Raw genomic sequence first — 26,984 nt, forward strand, 5'->3', positions numbered from 1 at the left:
ATGGCCTGTAATACGTCCCATTTCCCTCTCCATTCTTCATGACTGTGTCTATTACTGGCTGCTCCATTTTTGGTGCAGTCCCCCTAGATGGCCTGTAATCCGTCCCATTTCCCTCTCCATTCGTTCATGACTGTGTCTATTACTGGCTGCTCCATTTTTGGTGCAGTCCCCCTAGATGGCCTGTAATCCATCCCATTTCCCTCTCCATTCATTCATGACTGTGTCTATTACTGGCTGCTCCGTTTTTGGTGCAGTCCCCCTAGATAGCCTGTAATCCATCCCATTTCCCTCTCCATTCATTCATGACTGTGTCTATTACTGGCTGCTCCATTTTTGGTGCAGCCCCCCTAGATAGCCTGTAATACGTCCCATTTCCCTCTCCATTCGTTCATGACTGTGTCTATTACTGGCTGCTCCATTTTTGGTGCAGTCCCCCTAGATAGCCTGTAATCCGTCCCATTTCCCTCTCCATTCATTCATGACTGTGTCTATTACTGGCTGCTCCGTTTTTGGTGCAGTCCCCCTAGATGGCCTGTAATACATCCCATTTCCCTCTCCATTCATTCATGACTGTGTCTATTACTGGCTGCTCCGTTTTTGGTGCAGTCCCCCTAGATGGCCTGTAATACATCCCATTTCCCTCTCCATCCATTCATGACTGTGTCTATTACTGGCTGCTCCGTTTTGGTGCAGTCCCCCTAGATGGCCTGTAATACATCCCATTTCCCTCTCCATCCATTCATGACTGTGTCTATTACTGGCTGCTCCGTTTTTGGTGCAGTCCCCCTAGATGGCCTGTAATACATCCCATTTCCCTCTCCATCCATTCATGACTGTGTCTATTACTGGCTGCTCCGTTTTTGGTGCAGTCCCCCTAGATGGCCTGTAATACATCCCATTTCCCTCTCCATCCATTCATGACTGTGTCTATTACTGGCTGCTCCGTTTTTGGTGCAGTCCCCCTAGATGGCCTGTAATACGTCCCATTTCCCTCTCCATCCATTCATGACTGTGTCTATTACTGGCTGCTCCATTTTTGGTGCAGTCCCCCTAGATGGCCTGTAATACGTCCCATTTCCCTCTCCATTCGTTCATGACTGTGTCTATTACTGGCTGCTCCGTTTTTGGTGCAGTCCCCCTAGATGGCCTGTAATACATCCCATTTCCCTCTCCATCCATTCATGACTGTGTCTATTACTGGCTGCTCCATTTTTGGTGCAGTCCCCCTAGATGGCCTGTAATACGTCCCATTTCCCTCTCCATCCATTCATGTCTTTCTTGAAACGTATCCTCCTGTATAGCTACATAAGCCCTTGCTTGGGGTCTTGATGTTGGCCTTTAGATACTTTATTATGTAAGTAAAGATCAAACACTGAAAAAGAATATGGAAAATGGAACTGATGATGGAATAGTAATTACAGGGAACATTAATACCTTTAACAATTTCAATATATATAATTATTCTAATGCCACAGTATGTCGTGCGCATTTTGATTTATTAGCCAAGGGTATGAAATATATACCAAATCCTAAATTTAGTATGACTGACTTGATTATTGACTTTAAGAAATTCATAAGGAAAATTAATTTAGCAGTATTTTTTAAAAATCAGCCACAAGCTGATACTTTTATTACCCAAACTAGGTTTAACACTGTGGAACAATTTAAAAAAAGCCAGCTCCTTCATTCCACCAAGTCATCCCATGGTAGAAATGTATGAGAAAATTATATTAAGGGAAATATATCAGGAAAGTAATAATTTAAGACGGATCACAAACATTAGTAACTTGACCCATGAGGAAGAGAGAATACTTAATGAAATAAAAAATGATCATAATATCAGAGTGATGAAACCTGATAAAGGGGGTGGAGTTGTCCTTTATGACAGTATTCAATATACTAAAAAGATTTATGATATCTTATATCTTTCAGAAAATTATGAAACAATATCGATAAATGAGCTTAATATTGCGTATCAGAGAACTGACTCATATTTAGAGGAATATCTTATTGATGGAAGAACTTCACAAGAAGGATATGAGTTTCTTAAAGTGAAATTTCCCAAAGTAGCCACCTTAATTGGAATACCTAAAGTTCATAAGGACCTCACTGACCCACCATTCAGACCAATAGTGTCCGGGAGTAATTCTAAAACATTTCCCCTAGGCAGATACATAGACACCAAATTAAAATTTATGTATAGTGTCATAAATCATATGGTGAAAGATTCTTGGGTATTCCTTAACAATTATCCAACTAATGCATGGAACAACAACATCATTTTTGTCACCATAGATGTTATTGATTTATTTTCGTGCATCCCTAAACATGAAGGCCTGGAAGCCTTCAATAACAGCATGATTAAATATACCAACTTTGAATGGGATGAAATTTGTTTATTAGTAGAAATGATGTCTATTGTTTTGGACAATAACTTCATATATTTTGAAGGAGAGTACTTTAAACAAACTAGGGGGGGTGGCTATGGGGGCAGCTTGTTCCCCCATATATGCTAACCTGGTTATGCTCCATTGGGAGGATACCCAATTATTTCCCAGTAAATATTTTAACATGTTAAATATTATTCCAGATTTCTGGATGATATATACATTTTATGGGAAGCAGATTATGACATGTTACAAAAGTTCATTAATTTTCTAAATACAAGTAGTGAATATTTGAAATTCACACATACCCACAGCAACATAGGGGTACCCTGTCTAGATACATATGCTTACCATGTGGAGGGTGACCTTCAATCTAAAATATATAGGAAAAGTACTTTTTCAAACAACTATTTAGAATACACTAGTTGTCACCCTCATAAAGTAAAACATAATGTATTTAAAGGACAATGTATCTGAGCTGCACGTATGTTATCGAATTATGAAAACATGAAAGATGAAATGGAGTTTATTACTAATTTATTCCAACAGAGAGGATATCCTAGGAAAATGATGGATGAAACAGTTTGATATATTATTCAGGAGTGGAATGTGAAATATAAACCTTTATTAGGAGCAGGCTTGGCAATAGGAAAACATGGTTCAGTCAGTCAACCTAATAATGGATACATTAATGTAAAAACATTAATACCACCTTTTCAAAGATCTTGTGTTATACAATACAACTTGGGTGTAGACAATATTAAAAAGATGATGTATAAATCCTGGCATGTTATTGCAGGTAATGTTAACTTAGTTAAAATATTGGGTAACAAACCCAACTGTATATATAAAATGGGAAATAATATTAAATTATATGTTGAACAAAGATATAATGAATTAAAGAAAGATTTTAAAGGTCCCAACAAGAGAAGTAGGAAATGTGGATTTTGTAATCAGTGCAAATACATGTCAGACGAGAGCAAAATATTATTGGAAAATGGACATAGATCCCTCATAAGATCCAAGAATGGTAATTGTAACACAAAGATGATGATTTATTTGGCTAAATGTGAGATTTGTCCTAGTTTCTATGTAGGAAAGACTGAGAGAAGTCTTAAGAAGAGAATTTACGATCACACCTACAGTATTAGAACGAAAGATAAAACTAACGCATTATATAGGCACATTGAAATATAAGGTGATGAACATCAGTTTAAATTCATTATATTAGACAGTATTTATATTGACCCTATGGGTGGCGATTTTAAAAGTTTATTAAGTTATAAAGAAGTGTGGTAGCAAATATTTTTAGATGCCACCACTCCACCTGGTCTCAATGAATTTATATCAGTTAAACCTCTATTATTAATATGAATTTATATTAGTTAAATCTCTATTATTAATACGATGAGATTACATATACTCATGTATTACATATATCACATATATATCATTATGGCGTTAGTTTTACTAGTTTATTAGGGTACTTTAGTTACATTTATACATGCTTATATATTTTAACAATTTTTAACAAAAATTTTCATAGGGCTGTATATGTATTGTAGTTATGTAGGTTAATCATAGTTAGTGATCGTATTTATTTTATTTATTTTTGTTTTTATTGTATTTAAAGTATTATACTATGAATTTATTTAGTAAATATTAATATGACACACTCATTTTACATCTTTTATTACCATTTTCAATATTTTTATTCAGTATTGAGGGGTATATATGTTTTTCACTGTGAAGTTACAGGAAACTTCACATTTTTAAATATGTACATTTTTAAACACGCATATAATAATTTTTTAAAAGGTTTTAAAATAAGTCTTTTACACTCCCATGTGGAGTTCAGTTATTGTTGATTATCAGATATGATTTGTTTAATACTTTGAAACTGTAGGATGATATGTATTTGAAACTCAGCGCTACTAAAAATTTGAGCGCAACTGTTTCTTTAAGAAGTTTGAATTTTTGGCGGCAAAAAAGGTTCTTAAACTATTTTCTTGTACTTGGCGTCTAGTTTTGATGAAGCCAGATGTTATGGGTGAAAGCGCATAACAATATCTCATAGTATGTATTTTGATTTTACGGAGTTTGTATTGTAGCAAGTCTGTGATTAGTTCTCTTTGTTACAATAAATCTGCTTTTACCATTCAGGACGTGTGGCACTTATTGGTGGATCTGCAGACTATTCTTTTTCAATACTTTATTATGTCAGAGACCTCCCAATCCCCCTAATCCTTTTGGCAATATTACTGTCACCCATTTCACTCTAAACTTCATGTACCCCCCTCCCCCCAAAAAAAAAGATCTGCCCTGCAATTTTTAATTTTCTTTATCACTCTCTCTCATAGTGGGGTCCAAAAGACCTTCCCCAGATATTAAACCTAGGGTACCACATGCCAATGGAACACCCAAACCCACTGATTAATGTCCAAATTAAGTTGTTTCCATCTCTGTAAAAGGCTTTGTATTTTAGCTAATACTGTATTATATGTATTTTGCATAGATGCCTTGTAATTTTACATTAACCTTATTCCTAGTATTGAATGCACCCATCTTTCCACATTTTGAGCATCTTACCTTAACTTCCCTCTGATCAGATACATTTATTTAAATTGGTTTTGTTTTATTTCACTAAATCAAACATATTTCCAAAGTTTTCCTCTTGATTGGTTAATGTTAAAATAATATCATCTGCTAATATGGCCAATTTCAAGGTAATATCCCCCCACTCATAGCCTCTTATTTCTAACTATCTCATTGTTATGGCTAAAGGTTTCAAGTATAATGCAAAGAGTAGTGGTGAGACTAGACATCTCTGAATGGTATCTTTCGACAGGCTCAGACTTTCCAGAAGCTCTTTTACCACTTTGACCTGTGTTTCTGACCTGTGATATAGACTTTTGATTAGTAATGTGGAGTCCTTACATCCCAGCCTTTCCAACAAGATAAATAAATCTTGCCAACCCACTCTTTCAGATGCTTTTTTTCCATGCCATTAACTGAAACTAACAGTTTCCTACCTGTTCTCCTGCCATCTTGTAAACCCATTAAAGTTCTTATGATATCCTCAATTGTTCTGTTACCACCTGTAAAACTGCATTAATAGTTTCATAGTTTCATAGTAGTGTACTAGGCTATCTGCCCGGGGGCATTTATAAGCCTAGCCAACAGTGATGTGGCTTTACGCCACCCCATACTATATAGTTGCGCCTCTCTAGTAGTGACACATGTGGAACCCCATTATTTAGTAAACTATACCTCTGTCTAGTAGTGACACTGAGGTCACTCCCGGGGTAAACTTGTGATCTCCCATCCATGCATCGAGATTTTTCTTGAACAGTGCCAATGAAGGGCTCTGTCTCACGTGAACTGGAATTTTGTTCCAGAGTATGGGTAACCTCTGTGTTATGAATCTATCCCTCCAGCATGTCCTATTCATATTTGTGCAGAGGTTGAAATCTTTAGCTCGTGTGGTTCTGGTGGATTTGGATTTTTTGAGATGGAGCATGTCCATCAATTCCTGGTTGGACATGGCCCTGTATGTCAGGCACAAATCACCTCTGAGCAGGCGGTATGCCACTGAATAGAGCTGGAGTTTCTTTAATCTAGCTGGATAAGGCACATGTTTTAGACCTATGATCCTCTTGGTGAGGTACTTCTGGGGTCTTTCCAGTTGTTGCATGTGCCGGGTGAGATACATCCCAAATGGAGCATTATATTCAATCATGGGCCTGACAAGGGAGGAATACAGAGGTACAATGACCTCCTTTGATCTGGATGAGAATCCCTTCATGATGAGATGGGTAAGGTAGAAAGTCTTTCTGACCACTTTGGCAACATGGTTGTCAAAGGAGAGGTCACTATCGACTTCGGAGCAAGTGATGCTAGCTGCATAGAGATTATAGTCATGAAAAATTTTTAATCATGGTTTAATTGTTGTTATAATCTGTATGAGCTAAGACATTTGGAGTTCTACGTACTGTAATGTAATTTTATTATCCTTATATGTAACTTAAGAACAATGCAACTATTTTATATCTATGAACTGTAGAACTATATTGTAGTGACAGTAAGATGGTGAAAGAGTAGAAACTGTGTGAGGGTATCAGATGGTTGTCGGGATGAAGTTATGTGATTTAGATGTGGGATGTTAAATAGGGTGTTATGGTGGTATAATGGTATAATGATAACATCTGTGCCTCCTCACTGCTGCAGGATCTGAGGTTCAGTCCTGACTTCTGATCATTTTCTATGAGGAGTTTGCATGACAGCAAAAACCTGCTGCATGGCTGACTAATAGTGGTTGAATGGCTATGCAAAACTGATTAGATAGATCAATAGACAGACAGACAGAATTAATTATCCTAACTTGTTATATCCTAACTTGTGATAGTCCAGTTGTGTAAAACACTTTATCCTCAACAGTATAATCTATCATTTTACTCAGATTTTCACCATGCTTAATCTATCAACTGTGACATATGTATTGCATGTACTATTCATGTTGATCTGTTGTACGAAATTTATTGTATATTGTATAGTGTATGTATTGTGTATTTTAGTGTGGAGCTTTTCTCCCCAGGCCTCCACTGAAAATGGGCTCACTATGGCCTAGTGGATCATTCCAGTAAACAAATGCAGTTAAATAAATAAATAAATTAGACTTACTCTTGTAACATGTTTCATGTGTAAAAAGGGCACATGGACTAGCCCACTTAATTGGTTGCTTTAGTTTCATTGCTTAGGGAACCAAGGAATAGTTTTGTAATTGCTGGAAGGCTAATTAACAGAACATTTAAAGCTCTGAGAGATTTGAAACCAAGGATAGCATTTAAGGGGAAGCAGGCCTGGGCAACAGGCTTCAAAGTAGGATTAGATTAGGCTTAGGATTTGATTTGTCACTTTTCAAGATATGCTCAAAATTTAGGAAGTTTCATATAGTAGCTTAAACTTGTTTGCAGTTTTTTACATTCCAGCCATACCTCTCAACATCTTAGCACAAAAATCTAGACAAATGAAAAATAATGGGGGACAAACGCCCAAAAATAGGAACAAATTTTAAGTATTGCTTATATAAACTTAAAAAGTTGCTAGAATAAAAAGTTTTGTGTTATCATGCATTTTGTGAAGGATATGAAGTCTGAAACTCAACTGTCTGTCATTTAGTGAATTCAAGTCCTCACTTATTTGCTAGAAAAAAAGAGGAACAGACCGAAAATATCAGGCAAAAATCTTCTTATTCTTTGAAAATCTGGACATTTGAGAGCTATGATTACAGCTGTATTCTGCCAGATGTTCCTGCAACTTGAACCAAAATGCTGGGGTATGATACAAGGCTTTATGAATCAAGATAATATAATTTGGTCTTATCAGAAGCATGAATGTCAAAGAATGTAGGACTAACTCTGATTAGAGACAAATGGGGACAGTTGACTTAACACCCCAATTGCATGTAAAATGTAATAAAAGGGGGATGATGATGATGCTGATATGGGAGGATTTTTTTATCTCAGGTGATTTTTCAATAACAACTTGTATGCAAGGGTAAAGGTAAATGCAATGTATACAGCCAATTTTCATTAGCCAATCAACCAGCACAGTTTTAGCATGGTGGGAAGAAACCAAAGTGCCCCCCCCCCCAAAAAAAAAAGAATGGAGCAGCTTAGATTCAGAAGTCTTGGTGAAATAATTGCTGCAAAATAATTGAATACAAATATGAGATCAGATATTCTGCAAGTTAAACAGTGATTTTTTTTTTGTAACAAACACTGACTATGTTTTGGTGACTAATGTAACAGTGTAAAGTCAGTAGTGTTTACATTGTCATATAATGCACAGACCTGTGTTATGCATATGCTCAGACAGGTTACAGACTATAATTGCCTCATAACAGTTTCAGTATATCTGCCTCCTTATTACTTCCATAGATTCATTTTGTGAAGCACAGTCGTAGACCTCTGCTTCACCTCCTTTAAAAATGGTTGTGTAGAATGATAATTCAGTTATGCATGTATTTTTCCAGTATAGTCACTGTTCAAAAATCCAGTAGCCAGAAACAACTGTCCTGTCATTTAGAAATGTAAATGTAAGTTATCCCACCCATGTGTGTTCATTCTACTGTCTGACTGCAAGTCATCGTTAAGCATTATAATAAAATTATGTTTTTTCTTTATAGAATCCACTGTCTACATACCTCAGTCCAAGTACACCATTGAAGAAGATATTGGAGAACTTCTTATCCCAGTTCAAAGACAAGGAGACGTGAGCCAAGAGCTGATGGTCATCTGTTATACCCAACAAGGTATTATCAACAGTATTACTGAATCTGTCATAGATATATATATAGGGTTTATATCATAAAGTCGAACACTGAGAATGTCGAATACCACAATGTCGAACTGAATGCACCAAAGTGTAAGAAGTTCAAAAATGCAAAATTGCGAAGATCGGAACTCCGAATAGTCATAGTTGGCCCTTCTGTATCCTGATGTTTGTCTCCACTGTGGTGCGATCTCAGAGTTGGTATATTTAAGTAGGGGGGTGTGGGGGCACAGCCCCCCACATTAGTAATACTGTGAAGTGTTTCTGTGTTGTTACGTTGTTCTACGGGTGTGATGATGGCCGACCATTGCTATTCGGAGTTCTGTTTTTCGATGTTTTCAGTTTTCGGAGAACTTACGTTTCGAAGTTTGAAGACTACATAACACAAGATGAGATAGGATTTCCTACTCTCTAGTGATTACTTTATTCTTCTCATTTTGTTGAAATTAATCATGCATTATGATATAATGTTTCTTAGTGCATATTTTGGAATGTGACTTTTTTGGCAAAACACAGCCATGTCACTTTTACTACACATGTATCACTGTGCTAATGCAAGAACATTAGCACTCATGCACTATGTGTGCAATAACATATACTTTTTAAGAATAATATGTCTGTTTTGTACAATATGATAGGTTAGAAATTAAATTAAAAAATGACAGTTTTGCCAAGGCTTTGTTTTATCAAGTTTATATGTTTTATTGCTAGCTTCTTTTTTCTAAAGGAATTTGTTTTTAAATTTTGCTCAAGCCTGTTATTTCAGGACTTTTTCAGTAATGAGAAAGCATGCTATCCATATGCAGTGAGTGGGGTAAAGGAAAGGTGATACACTTGGGAGGGTGGGGGAGACATTCTGGAAATTGGAGTACAGTTCCAAAAGTCTTGGCTACTCCCCTATGAAGCTGTTATGTATTCTTCCAAATGGAGAATTTATGAATTTTACTCTGAACTAATGTGGATGGAACTAGACGTGCTAGAGATGTTTACCTATATAAGAACATACGACAAATAAGGCTAATGCTAATAAGAGGCAAGAACGAAGGTGTGTGACGTCTTCAAATATATATATATAACAGTCTATGAGGGGAGGAGATACTGACATTCCTCCATTATGGTTACAAAGTACAGGACTGCACTATTATCTAATAGAAAGAAAACATTTCAGACTTAGAACGCATGGGACAAACTTAAAAGGAAAAAGGGTCAGTGGAAGTACTATTTTTTTTTTACAGAGAGCAACTGATAAATAGATGGAGCCTTTATGTGACACAATTTCATAATATTTATTGACAAAAAAGAATACATTGGTGTTCTTTAACTTTAAGATTAAGTAGTTGTCTTTATTTGATTGTTAAAAACATTACGTCATTCAGCATGTAAAATAAAAAATTATGAAAACAAAAATCACTCAAATGGAGAAATGAGACAAGCTTTATCCCCAACTATTTAAAATGAGAAATGTAAAAACAAAGTTGTTGATTAAATGTGTCTATTTCTTCATATTCAGTGTACATTTTGTTCTACTTTTTAATTTAATGTTAGGCGATTGTAGTTATGTATTAAAGCCGAGTACGTAAAGAACCTTAGCCCAATAGGAGCTAAACATACAGTACATAACTCATAAAAGTAACACAAGGCAAGAAACTCAAACATATGATTCAAACATAGTTCAAAAATTGTTGGGTGATTGTAGAAAGGAGTCTAAGTTATTGTGAGAAAAGTTTAATAATATAATTGTGAGACACATGCTATCTGTGGGGATGTTAGTGGCATTGCTAAATGTGAACAATGGACTTAAGAAAGTGGAGAACCCTACACCTGCATAGCTAATGAGAAATAAGGGCAGAAATACAAACTTTAGCATTGTTAGCATTGTTTAACTCATTCACTCCAAGGATGCTCTGGAAGTTTGCACTGTAACATCCAATGGGCAAAGCCTAAACCTTTTGACAAAATCAAATTATGTCCTAACATTTCAAACAAATGTTCATGTCTCTGTAACCATAGAGGATGTGAAAGAAGTATAAATGGCAAACTCTTCATCACAAACTATTTTTGTACTGATAGTATTTTTTTAGGTTCTAGGTCTTAAACTGATTTTTTTAAGTCACAGTAAACACAATAACTATTACATTTGTAGTATTTTGTAAACAACTTACAATATTTCAAGAACCACCTAAGCAACATTTTATTCAGCTAGCTGAGAGCTTTCTTATTAGGCTGAGGAGTTCTGTCTGTGTTACTTGGAGGTTGAGTTATTTAGAAAAATGTAAAAACTACATCTATATAAATCAATATCATGAAAACAACAGTAAATATCTATTTACCTGCACTAGGCAGAGGTCAAATATTAATTTAATTGAGTTTGCCATTGTGTAAGCTTTATGATTAACTGCCTTAAAACTTTGTATATAGCATGGTTATGGAATTATTGATGCAAATATGAACAAGCAATATTTGATACCTAGAGGTATCAGTAGGAGTTAACTGCAGATGCACCTGGATGCATCCCTCGGATGTAATGAGTTAACCAGGAACTGATTATCAGAGAAAGCTAGATTTTCAGTGACAATCCAAAAACTATAAGTGTGCATCAGCTGAGTTTACTGTCATAGTACCTATTGAGTTACTTCTGCAGGTGTTCCACAAACTGCCACTTTGGGGATGAGATGATGGATCATTTGGAATTTGATGGGAGTGATCAACTGAAATGTGCACATGCAATTTGATAGGTGAGAAGGTGGCTCAGAAGTAGGGAGAAGTGTGCTGTACTAAGAAAGTTTGATTTAAGCAGAGAGAGAGAGAGACAAAGACAGAGACAGAGCGATAGTATACACGATTGCACATTTGTCAGTTTCAGGCTAAGAAGAGAACGAGATCACAGATACAACAGAACATTTACCGGTCCTGGGCACAGACCATTCTGATATACTCATGGGTAAATGCAACTGTCAAGAAAAGGAGAAGCCTCAACAGAGGCAGTGCACAGTTCTGTGCAAGAATCAGTAACGCCTCACTAATGTTGTCAGAAATGTTGAGAAGTTATGATAGAAACAGATGCAGAACCTGCATACCAGCAAACTAAATCTAGTGACTCTATGGATGTAGGAGGTATTACCTGGCATTGGCTTCAGACTTTCCTTCCACAGAGCCATGTGGTCAGCAGACCAAGGACTTCTTCATGCCTGTCCTTTTGTCACAGGCCTCTACAACGTTTTTTTCCTCAGGTGCATGCTTCACACCACTCTGCTCATTAGTCCACCAGTTTTCCATGATCCAAACCCTGTCTTCTAAAGAATTTTGAAAAGTCTATTCTAGGCATTCCAGAAAAATAATCCAAGTGCAATCTGTGAACAAAGGTAGAAAAGTCAGAAATTGCTCTCTTGACATATGAACGGAATCATGAGAACTAAATATTGTTACCTTACTTCTATGAATGAGACATGCTGTTCGATCTGGGAAGAGAGGTGGAAAAATCAGAAACTGCTCCCTTTGATCTGTAAAACAAAGAATCAGAGATAGATTTTTTGCCCTGTAAACAGAGTCACATTAATTTGAAATTGTCCCCCTTGATTGTGAGCATTGACTCAGATGTTGATTATTTTGCTCTGTGAGCAGAGGCAGAGGAAACAGTGATTGTTCACACCAGTCTCTGAGCAGAAGAATCATTGATTGTTTCCTCTGGTCAATGAAAACAGATGGTAGAATCAGACACTGTTCCATTTGATCTGTGAAAAAAGTCCAGGAGAATCAGAGATTGTTCTTTCAACAGAGGAATCAGTGATTGTTGCCTTTGATCTCTGAAGGCAGGTGAATGAATCAGAGATTGCATTGATCTGTAAACAGAAACAATCGAAGACTGTTCCATTAGATCTGTGAACAGAGAAAGAAATTGTACAGAGGTAGGGAGCTTGCACATTGATTGATTGATTGATTGATTGACTGACATTTGGTGACTGGGAAAGTCCGATTGGGTCAGAAACCCATTTTCAGTGGAGGTCCGGGGAGAAAAGCTCTGTACATTGTAGACAATAGTAATATAATATATCATCAAAGTTTATTTACTAGTAATTTTACAAAAGTAGTAAATATATCATCAAATATGTACATCATCAAATGACATCGCCTAAACTGCCCATGTAAGAAACTTTCTTCTGCAGAGGATGATGAGATTGTTCCTATAGATCTGTGAATAGAAGAATCATTGATTATTCTCTTAGATCTGAGAACAAATAAATCAGAGATTTTTCCTTAGATCTGTGAAATGAATCATGGGAATCAGAAATTGTTCCCTTAGATCTGTGTACACCTGAATCAGAGATTGTTCCTTTAGATCTGGGAACTGAATCATGGGAATCTGAAATTGTTCCCTTAGATCTGTGTACACCTGAATCAGAGACTGTTCTTTTAGATCTGTGAACTGAATCATAGGAATCTGAAATTGTTCCCTTAGATCTGTGAGCCGATTAATCAGGGATTGTTCCCTTAGATCTGAGAAATGAATCATGAGAACTGGAAATGGTTCCCTTACATCTGTGAACAGAAACATGAGAATCAGAAATTGTTGCCTTGGATCTGTGAACAGAGATATAGAACTCATATGTCATTTATTTTGGAGACTGATTACATTGATGCATCCCCCCACTCATCACCTAACTACTCACACTTTCTTTTGCAGAGGTTCTAAGGATGATGAGATCATCATTGTACAGAATATCCATTATGTTCCCTTTTCCCATGAAAAGATTTACCTGGCAGTTGAGTCAAAGTAAAACTGATTTCTGAGTTACTCATTCCTTGGAGTCTTTGCCAAAGGATGCAGTATTTTCTGTGTAGAAATATCCGGAAGGGAATCCACCCCCTACTATCACTAAGAAAGATGAATATTTTTATATATCAGGGCTAGATAACTTGGTAGCTCTTCAGGAAAAGGTTGCTATTGAAAGAGAGACCACAGCACTGCCACATTAGCCCTCAGGTTTCACAACTATTTGTTTTGTGAGGTATATTTCCATACCTCCTTGTTATTGCAGGTGCTAATGAAGTTAACATTCTGCCAGATTAACTGCAATGGAAAGCAGCAGTAAAGTATCTACAGACCACCTTTAATGCCAGCTGCCTTATGGACAGATGTGCTTTCAGTGCCATGGATATGGTGTCTGCAGCATTTATCCATCAAACTAAGCTAATTTTGATTGCCCTCTGCAGTAAGGCGATTGCTCCATCATTTAGAGACAAACTGCACTTTATTAATTTCATTCAGTTCATTTTGTAGGATCTACAGAATGAAAATCATGTGTTTTTATATAGTGGAAGAGCTTTGTAAGTGCAGTCAAGGGTTTCTACAAGTGACAGGTAGCACTATCCTAAAAGTGCAGGCCAGCAACAAGCTGTCTAACCATTGGGCCATTCTATGTCAGTCCCTTAGTATGTACACAGTCATGACTTCTGTCATGTATAGTTTTCATTTCAGACAGCAAGGCAGGTGGAATTTTTGTCCTGTTTTTTGCAGAATGGGCAGCAATTACAGGGTTTCTTTTTGCATGAGTGACAACATAAATCTTTCCAATTCTTTGAGTTTGCAAAGTCATCCCCCTAGTCTTCCATGAAAAAGACCAAACAGTCATTTGTAGGGTTTAGGAAGAAGTCAGGCTTCTGCATTTCAAGTTAGCAGTTGCTGGTGTTCTGAAGCCTGAGTAAGGGATGAGGTTTTTGTCTTCAAAAAACTGTAGGGCAAATTCCAGACTTGAATGTATTCAGCACTCACAGCAGGTACACAGGATTTAAAAAGATTATACTTCTGTGTCTTCACATTTTCTCAGAGAACTGCTGGTTGTAGCTGGGTAGAAATGTATCCCAGGGCACATGAAATCCCTTTGACAGAGGGCTGCATAGATTTCTATTGATGCTAAATTTTTTTCTCTCTCTTTTTAGGTGGTAGAAAGCTCATTGTTGTCCCAAACTCCTGGTCATAAAAGGCAAGTCCTCATCAAAGTGGAATCTGAACAAACAATTAGATAAAAGGTCCTGCTCAGCTTTGTAGAAAAGCCTTTTAAATTTAGAGAGAAATGATCATCAGTTCGCCCCTACACCAGTCCATATTTGTAGGATATTAAAACTGTCTAGCAGAAACTCAGAGCCTCAGCCATGTCTCTGGATTAATCTATGAGTACTTTTAGGGGACTTGGGTTTTCACATTAACATTGTGGTCAGCAGGAGATAGACATCTTTGTGGCTAGATAAAAGGGATAATATTCCTGAATCTCCTTCCTTGAACCAAGCACATTTAAGAGGGCAACAGCTAGCTTCTTCTTGGCTTAGAAAAGCCTGTTTAAGTATACATTTAATGTGGTTATGCCTTTAACTTACATTTTTGCTAAGGTAGGCCAAAGTACATCAGGCTTAATGGAATCATCTCTTGGTAGGTTTGTAAAATGTAGATTTCCGGCCCATCATGTAGTAGAAGATGAGTCCTTTTCACATCTTTGTCCCCTTTAGTGCTGGGAGCATCCCCACCTAAGCCTCACATGTTCAATGTTTTCATATTCCTTCTCTACCTTTTTTTGAAAGGTACTTCAGAAATGTTCTCAGAGGCACATTAGGGCGCAATTTGTAGTACCTACAATGCTAAGAGAAAGTATTTATCACACTCAGCCTGGGACTGGAGTTAATACACAATTTAAAGGCCATGACTAAGAATATGAGTCTCCATAAGACCTAATTTGGTGGCTGAATTGTATTTGGATCTTGCATTTTAACTATGTTCTTGTGACTGAAAGATATCTTTGTGTTACATTTTAATTAGCTTTTCTGTGACTTATTAAATTTCTGACCTGTAAAACATTGCCCTAGTCCATCACATCTCAGTCAAAAAGGATAGTTAATTCGTGGACACTTCATTTTAATGAGCCTTTTTTACTTAGCATTTTATGGAGATAAAGTGTTACTCTGTATCACTGCAAGACTGTCTCCTATTTCCTCACCAATGTAGTCTTGGAGGTATCAGTTACTGAGATCATTCATCCCCCAGAACCTTTTGTGGAAAGCTAAGACTGGACCCCAAAACATTTTCTGGAAGGCAAAGCTTGGAAAATGATTACCGTATACCCTCAACATCCCCAAGGAGCTCTAAGTTTATATTGCCAGGGCTAAAGCCTTCCATTCCAACCTTCTGGAAGACAAATATTTGTTTCATTTGTGCCAGATGAATTATTTTCTGACATCTAGAGGTACTCTGGCCTCACTGCAGTATTGTTTAAGTATATCCAACAATTGGAATGTCCACAGAGGTTCCTCACTAAAAGAATACAGGGTGTAAGTAATATGCCCTATGCAGACCGCCTCAAGGCCCTATCCCAGTATTCTGCTTCCTACAGGCTTTTGAGGGGGCATCTATGCCTGACATACAGGGCATTGTCAGATCTCACTCTGATGAACCTTCTGCGTATCCACAAAACAAACAGAACCAAAATTACCCATTCTAAAGACTTAAACCTTGCCTGTGATATAAATAGGACCTGCTGGAGAGATAGGTATGTATCCCAGAGACTACCCTATCTATGAAACAGGCTCCCCATCCATGTGAAGCAGAGTTCCTCCCTAACCTAATTCAAGTGCAACTTGGACAACTGGATGGTAAACCAGAAATGCATCCCTAATTTGGCACCTATGTCTCTAATGGACACATGTAACCTGTTAATGGTTCATCTCCCAGGCCCATGCTTACACTTATCAAGGGTATCAGAACTTGTCAGAGATTTGAGATGCATGGCTAGGCTTAAAAAGGCCCTTGTGGTCGTTAGCCTAGTAAACACCTATGAACCTATGAACCTATTCTTTATAGCACGTTCAAGGAATGTGTTCATTACAGGTATTTGTGTCATAGTCATGTGATCATCTTTACACCTACTCTCTAAACCATGGTGCTTGAATTTGCACTCTGGAATCAATCCTCTTTTGGCAGAACTGTCATGCAGAACCTTGAACATTCCTTTGTATCAGCATCTGGAGAGTCTTTTGGAGAACTGCTTGGGACTGTTCCTATTTACTTATACAAAACTGGAACACTTGACAAGCTTAGGTAATTCAAACATATATCTATGCCATCTATCTGAGGTCATCTGTGAAGGGTTCTGATGTACGTCCATATTAAGCCTTCCTGTATTCCCCTTTAAGCATGGTTGTATCTTCTGAATGTTACTCCTGTTTATCTAGTAATTATTATTATTATTATTAGATTAGATTTTATTTTAACAGAAAAGTTAGTTAATTTGTTAAGGGTTCACCAACTAAAGAATCTGAAGATGATTACACACTTAAACCAAAACACAGGGTATACCAATATGAACCATGAGGGGCATGGCTGCACTGGACACAGATGATGATATATATATATGTGTGTGTATATATATATATATATATATATGGGTCTACCTGACAACGTCGACAAGCCACAACATCGACAACCAGTTTACCGACACCACATAACCGACAGTCCACAAGATCGAAAAGCCACAACATCGACAACCATTTTACCGACAGCACATCAAAACAAATCCCCTGTCCAAAAAGCACACACACAACACAAGCACACCAAAATCCTTACAAACCCACACTAAACCTCACATACACAACTATCTACAACCTTAACCCAAACCCTAACCCTAAGGTCCGTCACTATCACACACTTACCTAACCCGCCCTAACCCTAACTCACTTAACCCGCCCCTAACCCAAAGACTATCACTACCGCACACTTACCTAACCCGCGCCCTAACCCTAACTCACTTAACCCGCCCCTAACCCAAAGACTATCAGTACCGCACACTTACCTAACCCGCCCTAACCCTAACTCACTTAACCCGCCCTAACCCAAAGACTATCACTACCGACACTTACCTAACCAGCGCCTAACCCTAACTCACTTAACCCACCCCTATCCCTACAGACCGTCAATATCGCACACTTACCTTACTCGCACCCTAACGTCCGTCACTACCGCATACTTACACAGCCTTTTCCCATGTCGGTGTTCTCAGCGTCGGTGTTTTCATCCGTCGGTCTTCTCAATTGTCGATCTTCTGGCGTCGGTAAACTGGTTGTCGATGTTGTGGCTTGTCGACGTTGTCAGGTAGACCCATATATATATATATATATATATATATATATATATATATATATCTATGTGTGTGTGTGTGTGTGTGTGTGCGTGTGTGTGTATATATATATATATATATATATATATATATATATATATATATATATATATATGGGTCTACTTCTATATGCTGAAATCTCATAAGATTGAAGACCAGAAATCCAAATATGCACATTCTCGAAACTTTAAAATATCGAGTCCCATAATACCGAACACAGGAAAGCACAGAAACGTACCTACACTCCACCTAAACAAATCACCCAGAACAACATGAAAACATTACTTCATAACACCACTATTAAACTTCAAAGCACCACTTTTACATTTCTGCACATCATCACATTTGTCAGATGCAAATTATGCACTAAACATAATATAAACAAATCAAAAACATTTTCGGCATACTTTTGTTAAACTACCTGAAAAGCTGTTCTGCGTAGAACTAAAAGGAACAATTATTTTTCTTTCTTTTACCTTACTTTAGCGGGGGGGGGGGGGCTATGCTCCCATGCACCTCCCATAGTCTCCCATACCCCCCACAAATTAAATACACCAACTCTGAGATTGCACTACTTTGAGAACAACAGTAAACTCTAAAGATAGATACCATTCAAGTATTACCACTTCTACATCTTTTCAACACTTTGAAACTCCATAAATTGTACAGCGACACCATGACCTTGGAACATAATATCCATCATACCTGTTTTTACATCCTTACTATAAATCCTTAACGAGACAGAGCCACTTACATTTGACTTGTACTTACATTTCAGTATTCTGAGAGTCGACCTTAAAAGTTTCGGGAATATGCTTACTCGGGTTTCTGGTCTCGTTTTCTGGTATTCAATCTTATGAGATTTTGGTATATAGAAGGGAACCCATATTATATATACTAACTTCGAGATCGCACAATCAGGAAACAAAAGCAAACTCACACACGCACATTCTCCAGTCCCTCACACATACATCAAACATATCAGCACACTCAAACACACTCTTATCCCCACTCAAATCCCTTACAAAACACTCACTTACCTGACAAAACACCTGGATCCACACATGGTACCACGCACCATAAACACATCATCCGGGACATCACATAGCGTAAGGCCATAACCCTGAATTTGAGATATTCGAATTCGCGATTATGAACTTTCGATATTTTAAACATTCAGGTTTATAGTCTCGAGATACTGAAATTCAACATTTCAGTATTTCAAGATTATAAACAGCTCCCGTATGTATACATATTTTTTTAACAGACAAAAGAATTGAAGAGGGAAAATAACATTTGTATGTCTACTTCAGAATTTCCTTTCAAATAATTTTGCATATGGCGGGTAATCACTTATCAGAACATTCTGCACTGCTGCAAATGTAAAACAATGTAGCAATTTTCATAGATTCAGTCTATCTTCCATTTCCTGTATGCTTTTCTTTGTAACTCCATATCTACCCATTAAGGGTATAGGTTAAAGAAGTAGATAACAGGTGCTTAGAGAAAATACTAGCATCCATCCATCAGATCCTCTTTTCATCCATGACAGTTTTAAAACCTGCTGTCCAGTCTGACCGCCACCACTTTTACCAGCTGTAGCAGGAAACTGTGTGTCTCAGTTTACACCTTAGGTCAGAGACAAGTGACTGTTAAGAGCTAAACAATAAAACACTGCAAATGTTGCTCACTGCTGTAAACAAAACATCTTGGACATCCCTTGAGATGAGAAGATTAAAAAAATTAGTGAAGCAGTCACAGGCCATCAAATGATTCTGTATAAGAAATGCATAAATTGAAGTAAATGTTGCAAGTTTTATCAGTAACTGGTTAACTGTCTCATTAATTTAACAATGCATACCTCTCAACTAACCAAGTTTTCACAGAATGTCCAGATTTTTGCCTCATATTCTTGGTTTGTTCCTCATAAAAAGTGTGGTTTTCAGGCAAATCACTGAGAACTGAAGTCATTAAATAATGAAATACATTTGAGTTTCACACTTCACATTCTCTAGAAAATGCATGCTAACACAAATCATATATTCTAGAACTTTCTAAGTTTATAAGGGCAATATTGAAAACCTGTCCCTATTTTTTTGGCTTTTAACCCCTGTTATTTAGCCTTTATACATATTTCTTATTCTAAGAGGTTGACAGGTGTATTGAAGGGCAAGATTGTTTTTATTTGATAAAAGAAAAGATGAAGTAAGATAGCAGTGCACTAAAACACAAAACAATTTACATAAAAATAAAGCTAAAGAAACGTTTCAATCGTTATTTTCTAGGAACTGCTACTGGCACCACTCCCACCATGGTGCTTTCTTACTCCGATTACATTTCAAGGCCTGAGGATCACACCAGCGTTCTACGCTTTGACAGAGATGAGACTGAAACGTTTTGCCGCATCCTTATCATCGACGACTCTCTCTATGAAGTGGCTGAGACATTTAATGTCACTCTTAGTATGCCCATGGGTGGCAAAATCGGCTTACAGTACCCTTCTACACAGGTTACCATTTTACCTGATGCAGATGATGGTAAGAAGGAATTCAGCATTTATGCAGTAACTGAATATTCTGACTGCCAAGGTTTTTTTTTTTTTTTTTTTTTTTTTTTTTTTTTTTTTTATGTTTGCGGTGTTTTTTCTGCTGTTTAACTGTAGTTTATACATAAATCCATTTATTATTTTTGAAGAGCAGGTCTTTCGTCTTAGATAACATGTATTTTTCAACATCAAATAATTGTTTTAGTTGGCAATGTTTTCAAATTTGTATTTTTCCCCTGTGTATTTTGCACTGTTGCAAGTAATATATATGGAAATGGGATAGTTATGAAACACTACAAAAGAGGCAAAACATTTTAGGTAGTTTCTATGTAAATTTTACATTCTTCATTAAACAACCACAGAAGGTGAATCATTACGGAAAGTGTAAAGATGCATTAGATGTCAGCCTAGGACATTAACCCATGCTAATATAATTGTGTTCTCAAGTTGTGTCCACTAGAGAGCCAGAGGAGTCTGGCTGTAGAAGAAAGCAATTCACATGCTTACTACAGTCCACTTTTGTAGTGAGGAAAATGATCACTCCACTAGGTTTGCAGTATGTATTTTGTCACTTTGACTTCATTATTTTCTTAAGTTTTAGTAAATAATTTTAGTCAGCAGTTCTTACTTCAGACTAAGTAGAGTTTATCTGATTAGCTATAGATAAATTTTATCCTCTGAAAAGGTGGTTAAGTGGTCTTCTAGCTATAATATCCATGCCTCCTCCAAAAACATGCTCATCTTGTTGTGCCTTTTTTGTTTGGTGGACACGCCCAGTATCCAGCGTGTCTTGTTGTGCCATATTTGTTTGGTTGACGTGCAGAGTATCCAGCTCGTGTTGTTGTGCCTTTTTTGTTTGGTTGACGTGCAGAGTATCCAGCTCGTGTTGTTGTGCCTTTTTTGTTTGGTTGATGTGCAGAGTATCCAGTGTGTCTTGTTGTGCCTTTTTTGTTTGGTGGATGAGCCCAGTACCCAGTCTGCCATGAACCGTGTTTCACTTACTGAAAACCTGGGATAGGAGGGCTAAGAATCTTGAAACATTTTTAAGACATAAAACTCTACATTTGTTCTCCTTCTTCTTCTCAGATAGAGGTAGCTGCTGAATAATTAAAGAAAATGAAAACTGTAAATAAACATAGGAGGTCTGCAGAGAAATAGTGGGTTAAGAAAATTACAGCTGTGTAGCCATCTGCGTCTGTTACTGGGCAGGCAAGAAGTCTTCCTAGGCCTTATTTCAGAGTGTACCCCTCCCTCAGCAGTTGCTGGAATTAATGTTTGTCTACCTACTCTCTGTAGGGAATCTACTAAAATGTTCCTACTCACCCAACTAATGACATAGTTTTAGGCAAAACTAAGGAAGAGGAAAAGCCGCTGTGGTGGCATAGAGAGATAAAGCCCTGACTATGACCTACGTGACTCAGGTTCGATTACCATCTCATACTGCTGACAGAGCAGCATAGAAGGAATGGGTGTGGCCATCCAAGATGGGAGAGCACTCATTGCTATGTTTCCTAATGGGAGGTATGGTCCAAAGAAGGGAGTTGCCTTCAGATGTAATCAACGAGCATTGGGGATTGGGAAAGGGAGTCAGTAGATGAAAAAAAAAATCCCACCTAGATGGAAGCACAGATGAACCATGCCACCAGGACACCCTCAGGATCCACAACCAGCCCCAGTGATAGTGGAGTAAGTCCAGGGAGGTTTAAAAAAATAAGGAAGCCAAGACAGTCGTGTTATTCTCCTTCTCAAGATTAAAATGAATGTATGTACAGATTCAGGGTGATACTTAACTATCTCTGTGACACACAGGGATAAAACGCTGATTGTGACCAGATGGCCCAGGTTCATTTAGTTAGCCTGGGAGCTAGATGGACTGGCAGTGGGGGAGAGGAGTGAGTGGCCACAACCAGCTTGGCCATCTTGAGAGGATATATAATAACTTTAGTCTGAATTCTTTACTACCCACAAGTGAATGCTTGTGCGCACCTGAAAAGCAATAAAGATTAGGGTCATAGTCATGGTGTTTCCAAACTGTTTATAGTAAAATGTATTGGAATATAAGAGGGAGCATGCACACATTAGGAGAAGATAGTATAGGATGTCATGGTGAAGTCATTACCCACATCAACTGCCAAGGGGGTGGGGCTAGAGCACAAAACCAGTGTTGGCCTACTTGGAATGATGGCCTCACCACACTCAGCTCTTGCCTCATGATGAGTTGCAAATAGACAATTACATGATAGGCTAGAGGATCAGCAGTCTTGGAGGGCAGAACAGGGCAAAAAAATTGGGTTGGTTTTAAAACAAACAAAAACAGCTTAATCTCCCAGATTGTTTGTGTGCTTGCCCTTGAATTTCCAGGTTTGATATTGTCTGTGCATCTATTTAGATCTGGCGACCACCTGTACTTCTCCTGTTATCTTTCAAACTTCCTTTTCAACAGTTTTTATCAGAATGCCCAGAAATAAGATGTTGGTTGAGCAGAAACCTGACCAGACGCTAACCTTTACTGTTACTGAGTAGATGACCTGCCCACCCTCCCCTGAGACATCAGACGTAAATACATCCAAGAGTTTGATATTGATCCCCAAGGCATCAGAGACAGCTTTGCTCATGGACTCAAAATGCCTAGCAAAGGGTGCACTGAAGTGGTACAGAAATCTGAATCTAAACTTAAGGCAGAACCTTCTACTACTGGGAAAACAGTAAAGATCAGGAGTAATCCAGCATCTCCTAACATGAAGAAGAAGAACACAATGAGACAGCATGTTCTTATCAGCTGTCTTCCACTACTGATTGTAATGTACATGATGATGATGACGTTCCTTGTCATCAAGTTCTTTTCCAGAGTGTATGCCTGTTGGCAACATGATTAACTTCATGAAGAATCATGTTAAATGGCCTGCTAAAAACTTTTCCTCATCTAAGCAAGAGGAATTTCAATTCAGATCAGCTTAAGCCTATAGCTATACCCACATTTTATTCTGTTGAAGTGGGACAGGAAGCAGAAGCCATATCATCTCTTCCTAATATGTGTGATAGGTTTTATGGAGTGCTTCAGGTCAGAGCAGAGTCACTTGTATAAAAATCTAGTAATGACCAAGCTACATTGAGTCAGTCTCATAAGGTGTCAGGCATCACTCTTGGAGTAAAATTATTACTAGCATGCAAAGAAAGCAAGGGTCTTGGTCATTTTGGTAAAACTTCCTATACTTGAACCAGTTGTGGGGTAGTATCGGTGATATCTTTCCATCCATCCATCCATCCATGGATTTACTGATAACTTTCTTTACTCTTTGAAAGGGTTGTGAGGACATTGGGACCTGTCTCTGTAGGCAGTGGGTACATGGTAGTTAAACCTGTTTTGAACAAGTCACAAGTTTGTCACAGAATGTAAACACACACACACACACACACACACATACATACTTCATAATCTACTGTCTTGATCATGACCCCAGAAGTCAGCTTCCTTTGATATGTCTCTATTTCAGGACTCATCCTTCTGAACCTTAGTTTCCTGAGATGTCCTCTGGCTACTTGCACCAATGTGAACTTAATGCTCCAGATTCAGTCCAATAAATGTTCATTCAAGGAGGATTCCCATCATCAGATGTAACAGATATATTATTTCCACATCAGGTGAAGTAGGGGATCCTGTTTGACTGATCCCATATACCTCCCACATGTATATTTTGCTTGGACATTTCCTCTACCCAGCCTCAGCTGTTAGAATCCCATGTAAGTTATACAAGTATGTACCTTTTAGTTGTGAAGGTATGAAATCTGCATTATTTCTTAATGTTAAAGAATTATGCTTATTACTGCTTTGGGTTGTACTGGTGAGCTTCAAGGCCAAGATGAGCTTCTAGAGTTTCACATGATGCAATCCATGTTGGCACATGGGTACATACATCCCTCTTCCCAGGATGTGAGAGCCTCAGGATGAAGTCCTAAACTGTGATTAGTAGAGAGGATGAACTCAGTCATTGAACCACCAAGAAGAATCCCTAATAGATTAGGTGATGCAGTTAAAGTGTATTTGTTATATTCACACTGACTTCCAAGGTGAATCTGCTGTGCTGTACAGCTCAGCCTGTCATTATTTACCCTTTTAGCCATAATAAAACAGCTGCTGAATAACAGCAAACTTTTATAAGAGCAAACTTGGGATCTGGTCTTAAAATAGTTAATCTGCAATCTTTGTAGAGTTTTCATGTTCTCCTTATTTCTGTGTCAACTTTCTCCAGCCATCTCAAAAGTTATACTCCTTGACTGGCTATTCTTTTTGTCCAGATCAAATGCATTTAATGTTTCAGCAAAGTGTGCAGATGAAGTGCAGAAAATAGTGACTCAAGAAAACTTAACAACTGCACTAATCGATAAAAACTGTGGCCAGCTGAAAAATACATTTTAAAATCACCAAACCTTATTTCCACTTTACACTATACAATCGAAAAATAGAAAGTTTTGTCTGCTTAATGCAAATACTTCATCAGAATCGCACTAACTTTAAAGCCACACCTTGTATACGCTGTCTCCATTACATCACATCCTGTGATTGTCATTAATTATCCAATACATTAACTAATACCATTAACTAAAGGCATTGTCTGATGAAATTATTAAAAATGTATAATTCCCTTTAAAATAAAACACAATTTTCCCATGTTAAACAACACTGTAAATCTAACATGAAATACAATATATTTATTATGGTATGGTTTCAAGAAATACTTATGGACTTTTGTTTTTTAAACACACAAGTTATTAGATTAATTATGGACTTTATGTATGTAATTTTAACCAATAACTATATAATTTTTAGAAAACTTTTTATTAAAAATTTAACAAGAGAAAACAGAAACATTTAACTAAAATAAGTATATACATAAGTTCATAACAGTTTGTGAATATATATATATATATATATATATATATATATATATATATATATATATATATATATGTGTGTGTGTGTGTATCTATATATATATATATATATATATATATATATATATATGGGTCTACTTCTAATGCCCGAACTTCCGATTCACCGACAGGGAAATGACCGACGCCAGAAACCCGACAACGCAGTTGACCGACACGCTCGGATCCCGACAGACGGAAGACCGACAAGGGAATGTGTAAGCGACCTGGTAAGTATGCGATAGTGAGGGATGTAGGAGTAGGGAGCGGACAGGTAAGTGTTGAATACTCAGGGATGTAGGGTTAGGGTGTGTGATAGGTGAGTGTGCGGTAGTGTCGGAGCTTGGGGTTTGGGGTGTGTAAGTGAGTTAGGGTTAGGGTGCAGGTAGGGAGTGTGCTTGGTAGTGTCGGAGCTTGGGGTTTGGGGTGTGTAAGTGAGTTAGGGTTAGGGTGCAGGTAGGGAGTGTGCGGTAGTGTCGGAGCTTGGGGTTTGGGGTGTGTAAGTGAGTTAGGGTTAGGGTGCAGGTAGGGAGTGTGCTTGGTAGTGTCGGAGCTTGGGGTTTGGGGTGTGTAAGTGAGTTAGGGTTAGGGTGCAGGTAGGGAGTGTGCGGTAGTGTCGGAGCTTGGGGTTTGGGGTGTGTAAGTGAGTTAGGGTTAGGGTGCAGGTAGGGAGTGTGTGCGGTAGTGTCGGACCTTAGGGTTAGGGTTTGGGTTAGGGCTAGTGGATATGTGTTGTAGTGTACTGTGTTGTTGACGTGTAGTGTGTCGGTGTTATGGTGTTTGGTGTTTCGCGTTGTCGGGTTTGTGTGTTGTCGGGTTTCTGGCATCGGTCATTTCCCTGTCGGTGAATCGGAAGTTCGGGCATTAGAAGTAGACCCATATATATATATATATATATATATATATATATATAAAATTTTAAAACAATCAATATTTACAAGCAAATCACTAAGTTTAAGCCAAGATTTATATGAATGCATATTTAATGTTCTAAATAACTATATATTTTTTGATAATGAGTTTTTTTAAACAAATTAGAGGGATAGCAATGGGGGCTGCTTGCACTGCAATATATTTTAATTTAGCATTACGGACATGGGTAAAATTGTGTGGGATCAGTTCTTCACATTCTAAATGCTGGAACGTTTGCACTTAAAGTTTGGATAATATATTTATTTATTTATTTAGGATAGATGCTGAAGAAAAATTGATGGAATTTTTAGACTACATACAAGGAATGACCACATTTTATTAAATTTACATACTCTATTAATTATTCATGAGTTGATTATTTGGATGTTAAAGTACATAAACTAGATAAAATGATCTTAAATCAACTTTATATAAAAAAGATACTTTTTTCTAATTCATACTTGTATTATACCTCTGACCACCCTATGTATCAAAAAAGAAGTATAGCAAAAGGTCAGTTTGTTCGGGCTGCTCACATGGTGTACCAATATAATGATTTTTCAATGAGTATGAAATATAAAAGAAATGTTTGTGGAAAGATGTCACCCTTTACAAATAATGTTAGAAGTTTTGAAAGAAGTTATTGAAGGAAGAGATACAAAATATACCCTTACTTTGGATAAAGGAAGATATGAAATAGTTTATGAAATGCAGAACTTG

At 37.4% G+C, this 26,984-nt stretch overlaps 1 protein-coding gene across 1 annotated transcript in view; it reads left to right on the plus strand.

Annotated features, from left to right (window-relative positions):
- The window catches only part of FREM2 (FRAS1 related extracellular matrix 2), a 1,424,491-nt gene that overhangs the window by 847,059 nt on the left and 550,448 nt on the right, over positions 1–26,984 (plus strand). Inside the window, exons 5-6 of the mRNA XM_044073334.1 lie at positions 8,575–8,700; positions 20,164–20,415. Of these exons, the coding sequence (XP_043929269.1) occupies positions 8,575–8,700; positions 20,164–20,415 (378 nt within the window). The remainder of the gene's footprint in view (positions 1–8,574; positions 8,701–20,163; positions 20,416–26,984) is intronic.

Source organism: Protopterus annectens, chromosome 5.part1 (genome assembly GCF_019279795.1).
Source record: "Protopterus annectens isolate FY-2018-M chromosome 5.part1, PAN1.0, whole genome shotgun sequence".
In the NCBI taxonomy this organism is placed as follows: Eukaryota; Metazoa; Chordata; order Ceratodontiformes; family Protopteridae; genus Protopterus; species Protopterus annectens.